Raw genomic sequence first — 23,465 nt, 5'->3', positions numbered from 1 at the left:
TTTGCATCTACATTGAGTCTAATGGGTGTCATATGAGATAGGCTGCAGTCTGATCACAAACCACTGAATACTGCGGTTACATGTATCTGAGAAAGAATTGTATTTGTATAGCACTGTGTCCAACCTTAGCATGTCTCAGTAAAGTCCTTTCAAAGGGCAGTCTTTATTCCAATGTAAGAAACTCAACCACTAGGATACACTCAGCAAGTCCCAAAAACTGTAAACATGATGGCCAGATCCCTGTTTTGGTGACACCAGATGATATTCGATTCACCAAACCCCTACCCTGCACTGACCTGTGATAACCCACCATCTTACAGTGATACATGATACACGATACACTGCCTTCAGCTCCGAAGGACTCCCTGTGATATCCCACTTCTACCTCATCTGGATTGACCAGATAATTGGCTTACATCCTTCACTCCAACCCTGAAACTCTACCAATGGGTAGAGTGAGATCATGTCTGATCTGCAACTCCATATCCGTCTTCCTCCATATCCCTGAATATTTCTTCATTAATGATAACTGCAGTTATAACACAAGTGAAGATAAGCACTCGTTATAGTGCATATATCTGCCAGGCTGATTTAATCCAACATTATTGAAATGATGCAGCTCTTCCTTGAGGCTCTGTCCCTAAAAAGGTGGCAGCTGTGAGAAGTAACACTACAGCAGCTGAGACCGTCCATGACATTCCAAATAAAACAAACCACACATTTTGAAACAAAACTCAACTTTCCCACCTCTCAAAGGTCTGAATCTGTCACTTAGTGAATACCTCAACACTTCTTCCTTGGGCCACAGTCTGAATACCTAGTTTTGTTGAAATCCATCATTAATTTTTTTAAGATATATTGTTTACAAATAAAACAGATCAGCATTCTCTTTTCCAAGTTTGGTGCAGATGTGATTAGCAGTAGTCCTAGCTAACAACTGCCTCTCAAGGAAGAGTTTCAAACATAACGACCATCACAGCTTAAGTCAGTAAACTTAAGGCAACAAACGGAGGATACATTAGGTTATAACAAATGCCCTTAACCTATTAAGAAGATAAAAGGAAGGCCACAATGTTTATTGATAAGGATATTTCGTGCAAGTACTAAAATCAACGGCAAATGGATTGTGACAACAGGGGAAAAAATTGTAATGAAATGTGCTGATTAGGGCATGCTGCATGACTGTATAAATCACCAATTTGACTTCATCGCAGAGAAAAGATCTTGGTGAAGTTTATAAACATTGTGTCTCCATCACGTGCCTGTAAATAAGAGCTATAATTGCTGAACTTCACAAGACTTGAAGCAGCTAATTAGACTACAATAACCAATTCTTTATCCGCGACCCAATTCCCTCCCCACATCTCATACTCAGTCTTGATAACCCACTTATTCCACTCTGTCTCTTTTAATTCCTTACTCTGACTTGTTGAAAAATTGTCACTTATTGCAAATCCCTGGTTGACCTGAGATGTTGCTCGTGAACATTTCTTCTTGATCTTCAGGGATCTTTACCATCTGTAGTTTTGTACTTCTAAAATCTCTAGGGGTTCACTGGCTCTCAGTCTTTTGTGACTTTGTTCCCACTCTCCACGCTCGGGTGCTGATGTCCTGTTCATCATCCTTCACTCAGAACTCTCAATAAAAAGGCAGTTTGGTTGCAATGCAGCAATTTAAGTCTCTCAACAAATAGGAAGGACCAAACTGATTGGAAATCCAGACAAGGCAGTGGCAGCTACAATCAGATTTGTGTTTGAATGTTGGGTAGCTGGTCGGCATGGCAACATGGTCAAAAACAAACATTGACATTGTTGTAATGTCACAATGCTCAGGCAAGGCATCATGGGATGGTTGTGACATCACCGATCCACTGCCTAACAACCCGATATATCCTGGATACTGGTTATTATGGGCTGTTTGCACTACAGAGAGGGCAGTGGGATTAAGATGGAATTGGGGGGTTTGGAGTTGGAGCCACTGGGGTGATGTTGATGGCCATTGATCCTATATCCCTTCTTTCTCAGGGAGTTGGACACATGGTACCACAGTGGGCACCAGCAAGAGCTTTGAAGATGTTTGAATCTTACCTCACCAACTCTCAATACTGATGAGACTGCTGCCTTGCCTGGAGTACCTTCTCTCTACTACCTTGTTGCTTTGTCATCTAGTTGTTAAACTTTTTAACCTCTTCTCTCATGCACAAAATGGGATTTTTATTGTGGCACAGAGACCAAAGCCACCAGCACCAAAGTGAGCCAATTGAAACTATCTTGATGAGAAAGAAGGACTTGATTAGAACAAACATCAACACTAGTTAAAGAAGAGTTGTTTTTAATATTTCAGAGAGTTGTCTGGGTTTGCTTTTGTCCTGTACATGTAAGTGAACAAACTCGATCAAGCAACAGCTCCAGTTTGCAGGACAGTCTGATTGGTTCACAGTTATATAAATGGAGGTGTTAGTGAGCATGGCCTACAGATTGCTCTCTGCTGACAGGAGCACTCAGAGTTCCTGAAGCTATTAAAGTAACCCTGCTCTGTGTTCCCAGGACTATCTAATACTGCTAAATGTCCATGTTTCGAGGGGAAATTCCCTCACCAGTTTCTCCATTTTGCCTGAGTGCTGTTGCTATTTTGAGGTAAAAATCCCATTTTGGAATGAAGTGTTTGTAATTTCAGGATTTCTAACATCCAAGGACCCCAGGGGAGCTTTTTAAACAAAGGTCTGAGACCACTGAATAAATTCAATAACCTTTTCTCATTCAGAAAGAGTCGTTTGCAGCTTTTATTACTCAGTTTCTATGTCATAAAGATGGACAAAATTGCTGTGTTCAGCCTTCTGAGAGGGACACGGGGCAATACCAGGAGAGGATGATAGCTCAGCTATAGCACTGAGAACTGCATTATGGGACAGGTCTAACCTCTTCCAGCCTAAATCATCACAACCACATGAACACAGTCAGGAAGGTGAGGTTCCCGTACTGTTCGTAGAACCCTGCGATCTGGTCATTGTAAATCCATGGTTGATAGGTTAGGGTTTGCTGTGGGGAAAACGGGTTGGACACTCATGGAATCAGTCAGTCATTGGGAGTGACACATCTATAGCTCAGTTCTTACTGGAGTTGAGAGGCAGTGATCCTCCTCTGATTGCAAAGGCTCATGGATTTTTCTCCCCAGACTAGTGATGGCTATGAACCTTGCTCACAAACACATTATTAGGCCCCTGTGCCCAGCAGTTCAGCAGGTTAAGTAGGAGTGCTAGACCATTGCCAAGCATTCAGCATCTGTGATCGCAGCAGAGCAAGATGCAAAATGTTCAATCTTTACATGAAAGCGATGTACCCCACTGTCCCCCATCACTCCATCCAAAGCTGCTGACTCTCTCTTTAGTTCAGCTTCACAGGCATAGCATCTTTCTGAAGACAACCATCGTTCATTTGGTGATTGGCTGAACAGAATCCAGGATAAAATCACTCACTTTCAATATCTATTCCCTCCACCATCGACACTAAGTTGCAGCAGTGTGTACTGTTACAAGATGGACTGCAGAAATTCACCCAAGATCCTAAGACAGCACCTTCCAAACCCATGATTGCTTCCATCTAGAAAGATGAGGGCAGCAGATACATAGGAACGCCACCCCCGCAACTTCTTTTCCAAGCCACTCACCACCCTGGAGTCAAAATCCCAGTATTGCGGGTCTGTCCACAGCAGATGGACTACAGCAGTTCGAGAAGGTAGCTCACCACCACCTTCTCAGGGGCAACTAGGGATGGGCAATAAATGCTGGCCCAGCGAGCAACACCAACATCAAGAAAGAAATAATGAAGCCTCAGTCAACCCTTCACCCTCGCCAACCCAGCATCCAACCACATGCTTTCCAGCAATGGTCCGTGATCTGCTAAGGAATCCCCCACCTACTTAGCCCACCACCCCCAACCAGTTAACCACAGCTTGATCTGCTGCCTTACAGTAACAATATTAAAACTGGAAAGGTTCACAGAATCATGGAGGCCTGAAAATCTACGCATCTTGCTTTGAGATACATCTCAGCTCAGCTATCAAATAGTAGCCTACGTACCTGCTGATTCAGCGATTTCACAAACCAGTTCTCTCCCAGGAAGTTACAGGCCATGTCTGTGTCCCCATTGTAGACCAGTACTCGGAGACCCTTACCGAGCAGCTGCAGGTAGAAAGTGTGCATGGTGTTGTAGATGCATTGATAGTTTTCATCAACCACAGAACTGTAAGGGCAGAAGATGGGTTAGCTCTGGTTACAATCAATACATCAAAGTTAGTCGCAGGCTCAGCTCTTAAGTTTAGAACAGTGAAGGGTGATCAAATTGAGGTGTTCGAATTTTAAAATGTTTGATAGACAAGGGGAGAAAAGTGTCAAATGCCAAGGGACAAAATTGAATGGAATGTAAATCAGCAATTATTTTATTGAATCACAAAACAGGCTCTAGGTGCTGAATGGCCAAGTTGAAATAGTTGGAATATTATAATACATTAACTTGATCAGGCTTAGGTCAAAGTAGTGAAAAATAGACCACTGGAGGTTTCCAACACAATCCAACAGAAATAGTTCCAGCATCCAGGGCTGGCGCAGTGGCTCAGTGGTTAGCACTGCTGCCTTACAGTGCCAGGAATCCAGGTTCAATTCCAGACTCAGGTGACTGTCTGTGTGGAGTTTGCACATTCTCCCCGTGTCTGCATGGGTTTCCTCTGTGTGCTCCAGTTTCCTCCCACTGTCCAAAGACGTGTAGGCTAGGTGGATTGGCCATGCTAAATTGCCCGTAGTGTTTAGGGATGAGTAGATTAGGTGGGTTTATAAGGGAAAGGGTCTGGATGGAATGCTCAGTGGATCAGTGTGGACTTGTTGGGTCGAAGGGCCTGTTCCCACACTGCAGGGATTCTATGATCTTGATTTTTTCATAACTCTTGTCTCCTGACTCTTTCAGAATCCTGGTGAATCTATATCATACACTATCTTGTGCCCATCATGTGCATTTCATCATAGCATGAATTTGCACAATGTGGCCCACCCAATGCTTTGAATAAATCAATCACTATCTCTTCAACTTTATTTCTAAAATCTGTTGACTTCTTTATGATTGCATTATCTATCTTTACATGGCCACTTGGACAATTATGTATTTGAATTCCCGTTGGGTTTCTGTTTCTCCATACCCTTTGGTACCTTTCCATTGAGCTTATACCCATTAATCCTCATTTTCCCTCTTTAAAATATTGCCTCTTACCTATCAACATCAAGTGGAATTTTCAGCCAAGAATCCATCTACTAACTCCTATGTTGTATGAGTTTAACTCAGATTGACAGGTACCAGTTCGTGCTGCATCTCTCTGTCAATCATGATTCAACCAGTCAGTACCCTGTTATGTCATATAAATTGGTGCTCCCTTTCTAAGTTTAATTTCTTGCATCCCAGTTGTGACGAGTGCAAGCCAAAAAGCTTTTATGTTGTGCATCTTTTTAAGAACATTTCAGCTTGCTGTGTCCATTGAAAGTCTCTCCCAGTCCTTCAGTATTTGACAAATCTTACGTATGGGGGACTTTGGGAAACAGATGAATTTTCACCTCTGTCCATGAGAATGAATGGCTTGATTGCACAATTTACATCTACCAGATATTCAATTTCTGCTCAATCCCATTTGAAGGGGGCAGTAAGTGGGTCGGTGCAAACTGGTTTTTCAATCCATTAACAGGAACATTTGGCCACAGTTGAGGTGAAGCCGATTTGTCAAGACACCGGTTTATCTCAGCTGACACTCCTGTGCAGTGTTGAGAGACTGCCACACTGTCAGGAGTATTGTCTTTTTGGATGAGATGTTAAACCAAGCCATCCAATCTTATAGATGCAATATTGTCTGTTTACCAACATATTCTCTTACCTGCAGAGTTCCCAAGGTTGGACAAAGCTTGGGATGTGCAGAGCCTGTCTTACATCAGCACGATTGAGCCAGGTCCACTGAGCGGTATCATTGATACACGGAGGTGCTATGTTCTTTAATGTAGCTGCGTTCTGCTACAAGAGTAAAGGAAAGTGTGAGTAACAGAGAATACAGATACCCCATGAGATGCACGTACTTTCAAAAACAATTAAACCCAGCAGGTCACGGGAAGATGGGCAAAAAAAAAATTTATACAATGAACTGGACATTCAACTTAATTAGTACTAATTACAATGAGATCAGGAAATCAATACACTGAAGGAAAATGGGCCATTGGAATTCTGTCAAACTGGAGTTAAAGGGAAGTGTTTGGGTATATTGGAATTCTGTACAGTGAGAAGAGGTTGGGACCAATGGAATTCTACACAGTGACAGCAGGAAGAGGTAGGTTAATTGGGATTCTGTATAGTGAGCATGAGGGGGAAGAGGTTAGGTCCACTGGGATTCCATACAGTGACAGTGAAAGGGAAGAGATTGGGTTCATTGGGATTCTGTACAGTGACAGTGAGAGGAAAGAGGTCAGATCCATTAGAATTCTGTACAGGATGGAAATAGATGGTCAGTACCTTTGGTATTTCAAAATGATAATGTTGGAAGAGGTTCTTGAGATCTGTGTGGAAGCGTGAATGACTTCCTGGTATTCCTCCAGCACAGTTCAAGTACAGTGAGTACAAATTAAGTCCACTATTGTAGATGATCTGGAAGACTTGCCCGACCTAGAAAGAAAATAACTTGTTAATGGCTATTTCCTCAGGTCACCTAAATATCCAACTTTATATCTCACCTCTTTCTCCCTTCCTCCAGGAACTTGCATCTTTCCTAAGGATTGTAGGCTAACAATCACATAAATCTATGAAGATGGAAGGTTAAGTTGATAAGCGCATTTGAAACCCTATGGGATACTGGGCTAAATACATAGAGGCAGAAAGTGCAAAGTTAAGGAGGTTCTGTTGACTGTGATCTTAAACGGAGACCTGCCAACCCTCCGATGAGAATGTAAGAAACAGGAATGATGTCTTGCTGCCGTTCAAACTGCATCAGAGGTTAGTGTCCTCACGAATTGGTATCATTGAAAATAATCCGTCTGACATATGACATTGGTGTTTGTGGCATCTTGCTGTGTGCAATTTGGCTCTCTTATTTACGCTGGTTTTCAAAAGAACTTAATTGAGTATGAGGTGTTTAGTGATGTCCCAAGGTTGTGAAAGGTGCTATATAAATGTGTGTCTATGTTTCTTATATCCAAGTATGCAGAATCAGAGGTCAAATGTGTAGTGAGCTGGAGTTCAGTAAGTGAGGGAGGGGAACTTACAAATACTTGGCAGTAATAGTTGTTGTTGCTGACAAAATTGCAGGATCCACCTTCGCAGCAGTATGTGTTCAGGTTGCTCCATAATCTAAAATTGGAGAAGAAAGCGACAGAGAGAGGGAATAACATTGTTAAAGTCACATCTTTGTGTGTTGAGAGCCAGACACCAGCAAGAGGAGATACTGCCTCCCTTTCCATACTATCCTTCTGCCTCAGCCTCCTTATGTCAAGTTCAATCTCCTGCATTCACAAATTGAGTTCCTTGTAGATTCGCCAACTTTAGGTAGAGTTAAGTCATCATTGGACAAGTATATGGACGTACATGGAATAGTGTAGGTTAGATGGGCTTCAGATCGGTATGACAGGTCGGCACAACATTGAGGGCCGACGGGCCTGTACTGTGCTGTAATGTTCTATGTTCTATGTTCTAGATGTTTAGCTAACAGGCAGGTTACATGGGCTAAATTGGGGGGTTTTCAAGTCAGTAAGCAATGTAGTGCTACATGGGTCAATGCTATATTCTGAGCTATTTACAATCTCTACTAATGACTCCCATGAAGGTATAGAAATGTATTCACATGAATTCATGATACAAAGCCAAGTGGTAAGGTAACTGGTGGGTAAAATTCAGAGAGGCTACAAAAGGACATAAACAGGTTAGGTCTGTTGGAAAAAGGTGGCATAGAATGGAAAAGCATTTCTCAGAGTTCTTTTTTAAATTGTAAAACCTGGATGTATCATACTTAGTGATAGTGTCCTTGAACAAAGAACACAAATAATCATGCAGGTGCAGCAAACACTTAGGAAGGCAAATGGCATGTTGGCCTCTATCACGAGTAGACCGGAGTAGAACGAATAAATAAGTCTCGGTATGATTGTACTTTGTTTCAGTGAGGTCACTTCTGGGGTGCTGTGCACAGCTTTTGTCTTGACATTTCACAAAATATATACTTGCATTAGAACTGGTAAAGCAAAGGTTCACTAAATTAGGCCCCGAGACAAGTGGCTGAATAAACTGGGTCTGTATTCTCAGATGAGAAGAGTAAAGAGGTGATCTCTTGAACTGTACAAGATTCAGAAGGAGCTTGAAAGGCTACGTTTCAGACAGAGATAAGGAGGAAATTTTTTAAGGATAGTAGATCTGAGGAATTCTTTACAGCATAGGACTGTAGGAGATGGTATCATTTAGGCTATTTGAGGTTGAAATAAAGATACTTTTCGTCAGTAAGCGTATCAAGCGTTATGATATAAAGGCAGGAGAGTGGAGTTGAGGATTATCAGATTAGCCATGATTTCATTGAGTAGACTCAATGAGTTGAATAGCCTAGGTCTAATGGTCTTACGGGAAATTCTGAGAGATTGTTTATACTAATCGGGGAATCAACAGTGCAATGCTATGGTTTAGGATAAAGCGCTGTCCTTCAGGATAGATAAATTTCTCAACTTGATAGTTCTGAATCCTTGGAATTTTCTGCCATTGATGATTGTAGAGTTTCTATTGAAGATATTAAAGACTGGGCTAGACAAACGTTTGGTCCCTCAGAGAAGCAAGGGATATGAGGAACATGCAGAACAACTGAGTTGAAGCCCAAGATTAGCCACAGTCATGCTGAATAGTGGCATTGGTTGTTATTCCATAAGCTTTACTTCTGCTCCTATTTCTTATGTTCTTATGCTGTGGCTAGATACCTCAGACAAAAAAAACTCATTGCTAATGGGTGAAGACTGATTTTGTTAGCTGAAGTTAGACTGCTGCATGTCTTTCAAATTGCTTGAATGAAGATGGTTCACGGAATCACAGGAGGCCCGCAACACAGAAGGAGGCTATTCAGCCCATAGTGCCGGCAATGTTTCATTAAACAAGCATTATTTCCTAGTGCTGCCCTCCTGCTTTTCACCTAAACTCTTGCACATTATTTTGATCCATGTATTTATTCAATGCCTGCTTCAATGCCTCAATTGAATCCACCTTCTCCACCTTTTCAGACAGTGCATTCCATACCCTATTCACTGTGTGAAGAAAGCTTTTCCTCACTTCACCCTTGTTTCTTTTGCAGATCAGTGTAAAGTTGAATCAATTGAATAGGTAAAACAACATTTTTGAAGACAGTTATGAAGTTGTGGTTGATTTGAAAATGCACACTCAAATCGGACCTAATGCAAACCCAATACTTTTTTTTGAAAAGCACATGTTTTACAAATGGTAAATGAGTTAACTCCTCATTTGGTCTCAAACTAAACTCAGCGATAGTGGTGGTTAGGTCAGTTAGAGTCATAGAGTTGTACTGCATGGAAACAGACCCTTCGGTCCAAACCATCCAAGATGAACAGATATCCAAAATTATTCTCGTCCCATTTGTCAGCATTTAGTCTATATATCTCTAACTTTTCCTATATTCATGTACCCACAGAATCCCTACCATGTAGATATAGGCTATTCAATCCAACAAATCCACACCGACACTCCAAAGAGCATCCCACCCAAAGCCACACTACCCCTGTAACCCTGCATTTCCTATGGCTAACACAAATAACCTAAAGATCCCTGAATACGATTGATATTTTAGCTTGGCCAATAAAACTTAACTTGCACATCTTTGGCCTTTAGAAGGAAACTGGAGCACCCAGCGGAAGCCCACACAGACATAGGGAGAACGTTTACACAGCCACTCCACACAGCCGCCCAAAGCCGGAATTGAACGCAGGCCCCTGGCACTGTGAAGCAACAGTGCAAACAACGGAGCCACTGTGCCACCCTAAAGCTACCATATCCATCCAGATGCATTTTTAAACGTTGTATTGTACCAGCATCCACCACTTCCTCTGGCAGCTCATTCAATTCATGCACCGCCCTCTGCATGAAAAAGTTGCCCCTTAGGGCATTTTTATATCTTTCCCCTCACACCTTCAACCTATCCTTTCTAGCTTTGGACACCTCTACTCTGGGAAAGAGACCATGGCTATTCACCCTACCTATGTTTTAAAAACCAGTTTGAGGGCAAAGTGAGTAGGTCAGAGAGAGATAGTGTGCTGGCGAAAACTGATCACAGAGATTTGGCAACTCCTGAACATTGTTGTGCCCAAGTCAAAGACACTTCTGTATTTGCAATGATTATACCCCACTATCCATCTTATGGAAATAATAAATGAAATGGGAATGTTCTAAGGTACAATGGAATGCTTATGATGCAAGTAAGACCAATGATGTACGACTTGTTCTGCATAATACAAACTGTGATGCAAATCTGGCATGTCATTCTTCAAACAATATAGTGGAGGCTTGAATCATTCATGTATGACTGGTGCTCAAGAAAAGAAAAAAATAGTAGTTGCAACACTGGCCAAAATTGAACATAACTATGTGTAAATAAAAAAGGAAGAATATGGAATCATTTTTTGTATCAAAATGATTCGTTCATATTTTGGGGTTGGAAATGTCAAATTACTAATACGTCATTAACTCCTAGTGGCTAATTGGAGATCCAATTCTGAAATGCAGACAATGATCGTAACGAAGATACAGAAGTGGACTGTACTCACAATATGACTATAGCATTGAATACTGTAACTCAAAAGAGAATGCCAACAGAGATACATTGTTGAATTTGCTGCATATTTGCAATCAGGTTTCCTCACTTTAGGGTTGGATAGTGGACAGAAACTGTATTGGAGGATTTTCAATTCACTGCACTCAAAATTATAGCTGAATCTGAGAAAAGAACCTACAAAGTGAGTTTGAATGGTTAGACAGAGTTTCACCAGTGTATGCATGAGCAATTGAAATCTTTCCGCAATCATTAAGATAGGTTGATGTGAATAGGGTCACATAAATGAAGTGATGATATCTACTTCTTTAAGAGACATTGTTCTGGAGGAATGTCATACTGAATGCATCTGGATAGTGCATAATATTCACTAGCATAATATCCATAGTCATGGCCTGGTCTAGACACTGATCTTGAATTATTCCCACAAAGATGCATGTTTCCCAAAATTGCAGAAGCTATCTGCGATAAACTCCATTACAACACTGAGCCACATATTTCAAAGATATTTATAAAAAGAAAAGTGGCAATTTTCTGACAATCATACTAAGTGGATTGATGTAAAATATATGATCAAAATACAAACTCTGAATGGACAACGGATGATTCATCATATGTTGTTTTCATCATGGCCCACCAGAGGAGTTTGCCTCAAATGAAGGATTGAGTTGTTTTGCTCTGCTCCAGAATTTTACAAAACTGAATAGGATGAAATAACACCTCACTCCACATTATTCAGTGTCAAATAGGGAAACTGAAAGATCTAAGAAGAGTCACAAAAACACTCAGGAAAAAAATAATGAATGACTCTTCAGGTATCAGCTTGAAACTCATACTAGCTAATCTTCTGCAAAAGGAGAGAGCACCACACTCAAACATAAGGTATATATAGAGCATAGAACATAGAACAATACAGCGCAGAACAGGGCCTTGGGCCCTCGAGGTTGCGCCAACGTGTGAACTAATCTAAGCCCATCCCCCTACACTATCCCATCATCATCCATATGCTTATCCAAGGACTGTTTAAATGCCCCTAATGTGGCTGGGTTAACTACATTGGCAGGCAGGGCATTCCACACCCTTACCACTCTCTGAGTAAAGAACCTGCCTCTGATATCTGCCTTAAACCTATCACCCCTCGATTTACATCTATGCCCCCTCGTATAAGCCAACGTCATCATTCTTGGAAAAAGACTCTCACTGTCCACCCTATCTAATCCTCTGATCATCTTGTATGTCTCTATTAAATCCCCTCTTCGCCTTCTTCTCTCCAATTGGAACAGACCTAAGTCCCTTAGCTTTTCCTCATAAGACCTTCGCTCCAGACCAGGCAACATCCTGGTAAATCTCCTCTGCACATTTTCTAATGCTTCCACATCCTTCCTGTAATGGGGCGACCAGAACTGCACACAATATTCCGAGTGAGGCCTCAATAGTGTTTTGTACAGTCGCAACATGACATCACGGCTCCGGAACTCCATCCCTCTACCAATAAAATTTAACACACTGTATGCCTTCTTAACAGCACTATCAACCTGGGTGGCAACTTTCAGGGATCTATACACATGGACACCAAGATCCCTCTGCACATCCAGACTACCAAGAATCTTTCCATTGACCCAGCATTCTGCCTTCCTATTAATCTTCCCAAAGTGAATCACCTCACATTTATCTGCATTGAGTTCCATTTACCACCTTTCAGCCCAATTCTGCAGTTTATCCAAGTCTCCCTGCAACCTGCAACATTTTTCCACACTGTCCACCACTCCACCGACTTTAATGTCATCGGCAAACTTACTAACCTATCCACCTATGCCTGTGTCCAAGACATTTATAAAGATGACAAACAGCAGTGGTCCTAAAACAGATCCTTGAAGCACGCCACTAGTAACCGGACTCCAGGCTGAATGTTTTCCAGCAACCACCACTCGTTGCCTTCTTACAGAAAGCCAGTTTCTAATCCACACTGCTAAATCTCTCTCAATCCCCTACCTCCTCATTTTCTCCAATAGCCTACCATGTGGAACCTTATCAAAAGCTTTACTGAAGTCCATTTACACCACGTCAACTGCCCTTCCCTCATCTACATGCTTGGTCACCTTCTCAAAAAACTCAATGAGGTTTGTGAGACACGACCTGCCCTTGATGAATCCATGTTGACTATCTCCGATCAAATTGTTACTTGCTAGATGATTATAAATCCTTTCTCTTATAACCCTTTCCAAAACTTTTCCTACAACAGACATAAGTAGGAAGGTTAAAATTTACATTGAATTTTCATTTTGCCTCACTTATGTTCTTGCCATCCTATTCCATCACCCATCTACCTGTCATCATACCTCTTCACCCACTTGCCTGCCAACATACCTTCTTACTCAACAAACTGCCACTCCGCCCCCATTCAGAAATTGTCCTGCACCCTTAACTATTAATCTGCCGTCCTACTGCTTCATCCATTAATCTGTTACCCTGCTCCCTGAGCCATTACTTCTTTGCCCATCTATCAGCCTTAACCCTCACCCATTTATCTTACCCACGCAACTTACTCTGTAAATGTTAGAGTCGCTTTGGGATCTTTAACCTGTGGAATACAGCTATGTTGCTTACTTTCCAGCCTCCATACTGCACTGCATAGACAGAGTCTCAAATCAGGTAGGTTCCACCAGATTAACAATTCCTTTGAATTCTATGATTCTAAGCCAGAAATGTGGAAATGTGAGGCAGAGTAAGTAAAATGAAGAGGAGTGACAATCTGAGAGTGATTGCCATCCTTCATAAGTTTTGGCCCTTGCCAAAGAGGGAAAGTTGACAGCTGTTATTTTGTCAAGTTTGTATTCCTCTAAGATTTATTTGCTTGGATGTTGTACATTTTTTTAACCAATGAGTTTATTGAAAATGTTTTTGTTTTAAGTTGGAAGCAGAACAATGTATTGATATTATTATTTGTGTGGTATGATCTGCCTGGATTGCATGCAAAACGAAACTTTTCACTGTACCTCAGTTCGTGTGGCAACAATAAATTAAATGAGATCGATAAATATTATCACTATGCCCAGTTCTTTATGACCATGCCGTATGATCAGTTGGGAGCCTGGCTATCGTTGCAATAACTCCTGATATATTATGTGCAAATCACAGTTTTGGCCTTGAGCAACACCCAGTCTACCTTAGATTATCCTGGAGGGTGAAGGTGTATCAAAAATTTAAACACCAGGTAAAGCCAGCTGCCTCTTGCTGCTAATATGTGGTAAATTTGTGAGTGTTTATCTTCACTAACAGGAAGCTTTCATTACATTGTATTGCAAACCAACCATCTCACCAAATGAGCTAGCCAACCCCGCAACAACTTACTTCCATGATATCTGGGAAAATTGCTTTCTCAGTATGAATAATGTACAAGTAAATTTACATTCACTATAGTCCTATCAGACCATCAGGCTGCTCTCTAAATAGAGAGAGAGAGAGAGATGACTGGTGGGGATTTGACCTGCTAGTCACCATACCTTGGGTGAGGGGAGAGGTTGCGAAGGAAAGTTCTTCCATGATAATCTCAAATGGTATAGGCACTGAACCCACACTATTGACATTGTTGAGAGCCTGAGAGGACCGGGCTAGAAGCCTGGAGTGGGATGGAGACCTGGAGCAGATTGGAGACCTAGAGCAGGCTGGAGGCCTGGAATAGTGTGGAGCAGGCTGGAGACCTAGGGTGGGTTAGAGGTCTGCAGCTATACAGAGGCCTCAAGTGGGCTGGAGGCCTGGAGTGGTGCAGAGCAGGCAGTAAGCGGCACGTGAGGCTGGTTAGATCACTATGGAAGCCTATGCATTGAGCTAGTGCAATGTAATGTTTATCTGACTGTAATGTTTAATCTTTTTAGCAATATCTTATTTCAAACTTATATTCTGAATCACTGTATGGTAATTCAACTTCTTTTCTATTCCTCTTTTATATATCTAAGATTTGTACTTAGGTACTTTGGATCAAAGATGGTGCCATGAGAGGCGAGATTGTAAACTTTTCACTATACTTGAGTACACATGACAATAAGGGATATTCTAATTCTAATTCTACTGAATATTGCAAATCAATCATCCACCCAACTGAGCTAATTGGCTTCACAACAAGGTGCTTTCATCAGGCTAAAAAACATTTTGCCTACCTTACAAATGCATAATATGATGTATGAGCTTAGTGTCAGAGTGATAGCAGGTACATAGGCCATAGATCCCAACAGCTGGCTGACCATATTGAACAACACATCCAATTGATCATTCATGGCTGAGAGCATTTCAATAGTGCTCAACAACCTGTGTTTGCAAACCTTAGAGAAGTATATGCAGCATTAGATGTGATTTTGCAGTTGGAAATAATTTATTAAATAATCCTGACTGTGCTAAGAGTTACACTAGAACCCAATTGAAGATCATTGACTGGGCCTACAGAGTGATGCATTTATGCACACTAGAAGCTATGTACATACAAAAAAAAGGTCAAACCTGGTTTTATGCTCAGAAAAGAAATGAGCATACATTGTACCTTTTTCAAAAAGAAAGAAGTTGTGGACAGAGCAAATGCTACCTGGCAACATCTTGACCAATCAGAGCCTACTTGCCTGGCCGAAGAATTAAGATTGATGGTTAACTGCCCTTATTGCAACCTGATGTCAATCATGGCTCAACCAATTAGCAACCTGTCTAATGCTATTTAAAATGGCCTGTCTTTTTCAAGTTTATCCTTTACATTTTTCTAATTTTGTTGAGTGCAAAATCAAAAAGCTTCAATCTCTAGAGGTTTTATAGCAATGTTTGAGTTCTGAATCACAATTAGTTTGACACAGTAGGAACTCATAAGTGAGCCTTATTCCATTATCTTACTCTGACCTGGAATTTTAAATAGAACATTTCATGCAATTCTAAAATGTATCTTCTACTTAGACCATTATGCCCGAATGTATGTCTGTGTGGTGGGTACCCATGTATAAGGGATTTGTTTATGAGGCTGTGCATGTTTATGTATCCCTAAATCTATCTGTGTGCAACAAGCATGCCTATATGTATAGGAGGGTATGCTTTTCTGTAAAAACAATGTGAATGTGTCTCTGTGATGAGCAGGCATATGTGGTGTGATTTCTGGTTTTCAACATGCCAAAATACATGACATATGCTACAGAGTTAATGGGAACTGTAGATGCTGGAGAATCTGAGATAACAAAGTGTGGAGCTGGATGAACACAGCATCTTAGGAGCACAAAAGCTGACGTTTCGGGCCTGGACCCTTCTTCAGAAAAGGGGAATGGGGAGAGGGTTCTGAAATAAATTGGGAGAGAGGAGGAGGCGGATCGAAGATGGATAGAGGAGAAGTGTTGGGCTCTTTTTGTGTCAGATATCTGGGACTTTATTAACAACTATGTGCATTCATATAACATCTGACACTTACCTATGGAGTCTGGGTATTATGTTTATGCTACTGTTACATTGCATACATAACTGAATGGCTGACCAACTGACTGGTTATACAAAGTAGAATAGACACCTCTTAGAGTTATAAGTTGTAAAGTTATAAATGGAATTAGTTAAAGGTTCTGACCTATATATCAATCATGCTCAAGTCACTACAGTCCTAATAGTCTATAGGGCTGTTCTCTCAGTAGAGAGGTATGGCTAGTGGGAACTTAACCTCAGGGTCACCACACCTCAGGGAAGGGCAGAGGTTGAGAACGAGAGACATGACAACTTCAGTTTGTGCAGGAATTGACGTCATGCATTTGGCATTACTCTGTGTTGCAAACCAGTTAACTGACCCTAATCAACTTGCATACTGTTCCACTAAAGGTAGCACCCCTTTACTGATGACACCGATTGCTGGAAAGTGTCAATGGTCAGTCTTTTCTAGGCAGTTAATTCATCAATGGAACTCTTTGCTGGTCAAACTGCTCAACACACTGCAGCAGATTGTGTTTATGAAACGTTTCTTTATACCTTTTTGTTGATGTGACTGTGTGCTATTTAAGGTCATAACTGCTTTGGGCCCAGGTTTTCAATTATGCTGACCTGTTTCAACCTATTGCTGGATGTGCATATTCTCGGACTCATAGCAAAGTTGAATAAACATTGGCAGCTGTTTACTGTGTCAGCCCTAGCATCCTTACCAATCTCCAAAGCTGAAAGGAAGGAGGCAAGTTTTATGGGTGCAGAAACAATGGGGCCAAAGTTGTCTCACATATTCGATTTTCACAAATTTCCGTTTTGACCAGAATTTTCCTATCCTCCCTTCCGATTCTTAAATCCACAATAAAGTTTTTGACTAGTATACCCATTTCCACTTCAATGTTCCATTCCACCAGCTAGGAAAAGGCTCAGCAGACAGGACTCCTACAACCAGTTTACATTCATGAGCACAAAACTAAAATGATTCCTACAAAAGAAGACTATATCTGTGTGTGTGCTAGTGCGAGTGTGTGAGTATTGGTTCTCAGAGTGTCACATTTCATCAGTCTCGGTGAAGATAGTTAAGCTGTGTACCTGAGGAGTTTTGTACTTGCAAAATGACAGGTTAAAATGCTAAATGCCTCTAGTGTGATATACATCAATATCTCTTTGTGTTGGATGTCACATAGCTACCCATTTGATGACATGCTTGGGCAACACAGTTTTTGCTTGGTTAGAATTGCATCTGAATATTAGAGAGACTTAAGTGTTAGATAAGAATAGAGTTAGGCCATCGAAGACTGAAATTAGAAAGCACTTCTTCATCAAATGCCAGTCGACAACCAGAACTGTATGGATGCTGGGATGGTTGCAAAGACCAAAATTAACATTCTTCAGTCAATGAAGAGTATCAAGGGTTACTTAATAATGGTAAATAAATGGAGACAAAGTGTAGATGTAACGTTGTCTACAGGAGTGATAGAATAGACTTGATGAACTGAATGACCTACTGATATTCCTGAGTAATTGGTCAGCTTATTTCACCAGATGAAATAAGAATGGATGGAATACAAATATGAATCTTGCACAAAGAAATATAGAAACCTCAAACAGATAATCAGACACTGCTAAAACACAACCCAAACAGGATTTCAGGATTACATTAAAATCTTCTCACTGCAATAAGCAACGTAATCAGTGCATTACACTGAAAAAAAAGCTACTTCAAAATGCTATGGAAACAAGCATTATTGTTGATCCAGATTTAAAAATTCTACTGATTGCTCAATATGATGTGAACTTTTGTTTCAATTGCAGGTAGATTTTTAATAAAATCACACAGCTCGGCTCAAGAAAGGCAACATACTTGCAATTGGCTTGGTGAGTGTATAGCACAGTAATAAGGGCCCACCGAAGGGATGTTTTTATTATTTAGGGCAGTGCTAAATAGATCTGCAGGAAATTGAATGTAAGCTGACTGTATTTGTGAAGTATTACTTGAATAAGTGCTAAAGGAGCAGGTCACAAGCCAGGCACAAATAGACAAGATAAGAGGAGGAAGACAGACCGTAAAGTTCTCAAGCCAGCTCAGTCATTCAATGAAATCATGGCTGATCATATAATGGCTTCAAATCTACATTCATTCCTGATCACATTTGACTATCTTGTTAGTCAATAATCTATCCACCTCTGCCTTAAAATTATCCAAAGGCCATGTCTCTGCTGCTCTCTGAGGAAGAGAGTTCTAAAGATCCATGTTCCCCGCAAGAGAAAGAAATATTCTTAATTTCTGTCTTCAATAGGAAATGCTGTATTTCTAATCTGTGGCCACTAGTCTTAGTCACCGTCCAACCTATTCAAGGCTGCACAGAATTCTATATGTTTCTGTATGATCCCTTCTCACTTTTCTAAACTCAAATGGACACTACCCCAGCCTAGATAATAAAATATGAGGCTGGATGAACACAGCAGGCCAAGCAGCATCTCAGGAGCACAAAAGCTGACGTTTCGGGCCTTCATCAGAGAGGGGGATGGGGAGAGGGTTCTGGAATAAATAGGGAGAGAGGGGGAGGCGGACCGAAGATGGAGAGTAAAGAAGATAGGTGGAGAGAGTGTAGGTGGGGAGGTAGGGAGGGGATAGGTCAGTCCAGGGAAGACGGACAGGTCAAGGAGGTGGGATGAGGTTAGTAGGTAGATGGGGGTGCGGCTTGGGGTGGGAGGAAGGGATGGGTGAGAGGAAGAACCGGTTAGGGAGCCAGAGACAGGTTGGACTGGTTTTGGGATGCAGTGGGTGGGGGGGAAGAGCTGGGCTGGTTGTGTGGTGCAGTGGGGGGAGGGGACGAACTGGGCTGGTTTCGGGATGCAGTAGGGGAAGGGGAGATTTTGAAACTGGTGAAGTCCACATTGATACCATTAGGCTGCAGGGTTCCCAGGCGGAATATGAGTTGCTGTTCCTGCAACCTTCGGGTGGCATCATTGTGGCAGTGCAGCAATTCTCCAGCATCTGCAGTTCCCATTGTCTCTGATACTACCCCAGCCTATTTCGTGTTTCCACATAGAATAGCACTCTTATCTCATGGATCAAGTCAAGTGAGCCTTCTCTTTACTGCTCCAAATGCATTTACGTCCGATTTTAAATAAGTAGACCTAAACTGTAGATCATACTTCAGATGCGGCCTCATCATGGTTTTATAAAACTCTAACAAAACTTTCCAACTTCCTTGATAAACAAGGTGTAGAGCTGGATGAAGGGTCTGGGCCTGAAATGTCAGTTTTTCTGCTCCTAAGATGCTGCTTGACCTGCCGTATTCATCCAGCGCTATACCATGTTATCTCGGATTCTCCAGCATCTGCAGTTCCTATTATCTCTTTCCAACTTCCTTTCTTTATTTTCTTTTTCAAATGAAATTTAGTTTTGAAAATGTGCTAGAAAGGTTCTAAAACCTTCACGAGCTAATATATATTTTTAAAGAACAATGTAGAGTAGGTCCTTAAAAACAGGTCACTTCATTGAGATGCACCAAGGTACACTCAACAAATATTTTCACTGCAAACATATTTAAAGGGTTTGAGAAGATAATCCAAAATTGACAGTAATATCCGATGACAGTAACATGACATAGTCAGGACAGAGAAGACTGTTCAACCTATTATACCCTCCTTCTTTTACATAGTTCGTTGTAAATGTTGGCTTTTTTTCCTTTGGAACAAGAAGATATGAGGGGTATGAAATAGAAATGTTTATATTTATGAAAGGATGGGAGAGGACAAATGGACACAAATGTTCCAAACAGAAAGGGTTTCTGGCAAAAGAGGCTGTAGCATTAAGATTAAAACGTTGAAACCACATTTCTATCCCGATGGCAACATCTTGGCCAATCACAGTTGATTTGCAACTATCTGCCTCCTTTTCTCCCAAATGTTGTGGTTGTTCAAAATTTGACATAATTGCATTGTCCTGATGAGCACATAACAAAAGGTTTCAGCCAAATGTTTATGATTTCATAAATATCTAATAAAGCTCCCCACGCAAAAAAAAATATAAGTCTATGGAATTTGCTGCCTGGTTTAATGGTTAAGTCAGGATTTACATCAATTTTCAAAATTAGATAGGTGGATGAAGGGAAAAGGGGATGAAGGAATAGGGATGGATAAATCTTGGTTGGAATTGTTAGCCCTGGTATTGGGTTAGCATCAAATAGATCAATTTGGGCTGTTTCGCTTTTTTTTGTGTTGTATATTCTGTGACAAGTGGAACCATTTGTGGCTCTTCAGGATAAGTCTGTAGATTTCATTCACCTGCAACAGAAAAGCAATCAAATAGGTTTAATAACTGAAATAGAGATAGTGCTTGAGTTTCATGTGGCAAAGAACCAAGGCTGACAATAATGAAGAGAGGGAAAGAAAGAATGTCACAGCGAGAAAAAGGAATGAGAGGTAAAGAGATCAGATCACTGAGGGAGGGAATAACAATGAGACAGAGGTAAGGAGTGTGAAATAGGGTGGGATATTTCAGCATTCCAGCTTTCGTAGATCATACTTTTGGTTTTTGTGATGTTGTTCACTCCTCCTGATAGTTTTTTTTATGACGTTTGATTCATATTACCAGCATTGCCTATGCAACAGTATAACTTAGTGATATAATATCAGCATCTCTTTATAACATCTGATCTTGGGGTACTATGCACTTGCACTTCTTCAGAAAAAGAGAGGAAAGTGATGTTGAGAAAATTTAAATGTGTACAGTCCATGTTTTAAGAAGCTACTAATAAAAATAGTATGCCAAAATTCAGCTAGATGCCTTAGCTTTCAAAGCTTCTTAGAGCAGGTGTCGCACAGGATTGTACAGATACAGGAAATATCATCGAATACTAATTTGGGGATCGCTGTCTCTTTGGCATAAATAAGCTATGGAGTCGTTGCACCTGCTACATATTGGCTGGCACATTGTGGGGTCTTCTCATTCACAGTTGCCAATTCTGTCATTCCCTTTACCCCACCCCATCTCATACGCTGTTGTTCTCACAAATAGTGATCCAGACTTACTTTTGCTGGAGTGTGCCAGGCAGGCTGTAAATCTATATCAGTTACAAATTATTGAATATGGAAGGGTCTGAAAGGGTTAATAAATAACTGAGTGCAGTGAGCATCACACACTGCAATGAAGTCAAGGTGATTTGGTGGAAGAGTGAAGTAGAATGTTATCGGAGACAGAACTAAGGCTAGGCCCTGCCAACAGGCATTGTAGTAATGTTGAGCCTATTCTTATTACGTGTAAATAATTGCAGTGATACAATAAGCTATGTCATGTTAAATGTATAAGACACTTCTTCTAAGACCAGAAGGTGGCTACCCTTCCACACACTAGACCATGTAAGCTCCTAAAGAATCCATACACTGGGAGGATACATTCAGCAGCGCACACAACAAAAAACACATGTCTGTTTCACTGTATCAATGCAGCTGCCAGAAACATCTTCTACTTTAATTCAGAAATAATAAATGAGCTACAAATTGAGGGGTGATAGATTTAAGACAGATGTCAGAGGCAGATTCTTTACTCAGAGTGGTAAGGGCGTGGAATGCCCTGCCTGCCAATGTAGTTAACTCAGCCACATTAGGGGCATTTAAACAGTCCTTGGATAAGCATACGGATAATGATGGGATAGTGTAGGGGGAGGGGCTTAGATTAGTTCACAGGCCGACGCAACATCGAGGGCCAAAGGGCCTGTTCTGCGCTGTATTGTTCTACATTCTACGTTCTACGTTCTACCTTCAATAGAACATTAGCAATATTAATATTCGCAATATTACCAAACCTCAACACCCGTGAACATCAAATAGTTAAGATAATATAATTTGAAATTTAACTCCATCAATGACCAATGTCCAGTTATTAAAAATTTAAAAGGCCAGTTGCAAGAAGACAATGGAAGATAGTAAGCAAATCTAATCATTACTTCCTTTGATAATATGCTGACTGAGAAATAATAGAAAACCGTTAATGCCATAGCTTGCGGAAAATTATGTATTTTTGTTAAATATGTGTATACAAAAAAAATTACTGAAATGGACATGTAAAAAGAAACAGAAAAAGTAAAAAGCTCACAGTAGGGCTAGATTGAAATGAATAGACAGAAGTCAGTAAAAGGAATGCAAGATATTTCTGTTGAAAGGGCAGGCAGAAGACCTTTGAGAATTCTAACAATGCACTGCAGAGATTAAACATAAAAGAAAGATTTTGTCAGTGCAGGGACACAGGCGGACTTTGTAAGAGCTGAGTTACATTTGAAGAATCTAGTTCTGATGAGGATGAACAAGGGAACATCTTTTGTCAAAGGACTACAGATTATATACCAAGGAAAGAAAGAGTTATTATACTTATTCAAATACAATATTCTGTTTTAAGGGGCTGCAGGGTTTACTAAAGGAGGCAGTATTAACATGTTGAGGATGGATTCCAATTGCTTCTTACTGGCTTATTCTAGTCAAGAACATCACCAGAATGTGTATAATGTGGCATATAAATAAATTTACTTAATCACTTAGCCTGTGTGAAATTGTGCAGCAGTCTAATTTTTTAATCTGATATTTACAGTATACTGAGCTGTGCAATCTCAAATATTCCATAGAATCCATACAGCGTGTAAAGAGGCCATTTGGCCCAACAAGTCCACACTGACTCTCTGAACAGCATCCCACCCAAATGCACCTCCCCCATGGCCAATCCATCTAATCTGCACATTCCTGAACACTATTGGCAATTTAGCTTGGGCAGTCCAACTGAATTACATATCTTTGGGCTCTGAGAGGAAACTGGAGCACCTAGAGGAAAATTGTATCAGAGATAATGGGAACTGCAGATGCTGGAGAATCCGAGATAACAAAGTCTGGAGCTGGATGAACACAGCACACCAAGCAGCATCTGAGGAGCACAAAAGCTGATGTTTTGGACCTAGACCCTTCATCAGAAAAGGGGGATGGGGAGAGGGTTACATAGAACATAGAACATAGAACATTACAGCACAGTACAGGCCCTTCGGCCCTCGACGTTGTGCCGACCTGTCATACCGATCTGAAGCCCATCTAACCTAGACTATTCCATGTGCATCCATATGTTTGTCCAATGACGACTTAAGTGTACTTAAAGTTGGCGAATCTACTACCGTTGCAGGCAAAGCGTTCCATATCCTTACTACGCTGAGTAAAAAAACTAC

At 40.9% G+C, this 23,465-nt stretch overlaps 1 protein-coding gene across 1 annotated transcript in view; it reads right to left on the bottom strand.

Annotated features, from left to right (window-relative positions):
* Positions 1–2,936: 2,936 nt before the first annotated feature.
* LOC125450381 (lysosomal protective protein-like) overlaps positions 2,937–23,465 on the bottom strand; it is a 33,781-nt gene continuing 13,252 nt past the window's right edge. The window contains exons 2-5 of the mRNA XM_059652655.1: positions 6,537–6,686; positions 5,911–6,044; positions 4,079–4,241; positions 2,937–3,038 (exon numbers count right to left, since the gene is read on the bottom strand). Of these exons, the coding sequence (XP_059508638.1) occupies positions 2,937–3,038; positions 4,079–4,241; positions 5,911–6,044; positions 6,537–6,686 (549 nt within the window). The remainder of the gene's footprint in view (positions 3,039–4,078; positions 4,242–5,910; positions 6,045–6,536; positions 6,687–23,465) is intronic.

This window comes from Stegostoma tigrinum, chromosome 19 (genome assembly GCF_030684315.1).
Source record: "Stegostoma tigrinum isolate sSteTig4 chromosome 19, sSteTig4.hap1, whole genome shotgun sequence".
NCBI lineage: Eukaryota > Metazoa > Chordata > Chondrichthyes > Orectolobiformes > Stegostomatidae > Stegostoma > Stegostoma tigrinum.
This window is presented reverse-complemented; position numbering and strand designations above follow the sequence as displayed.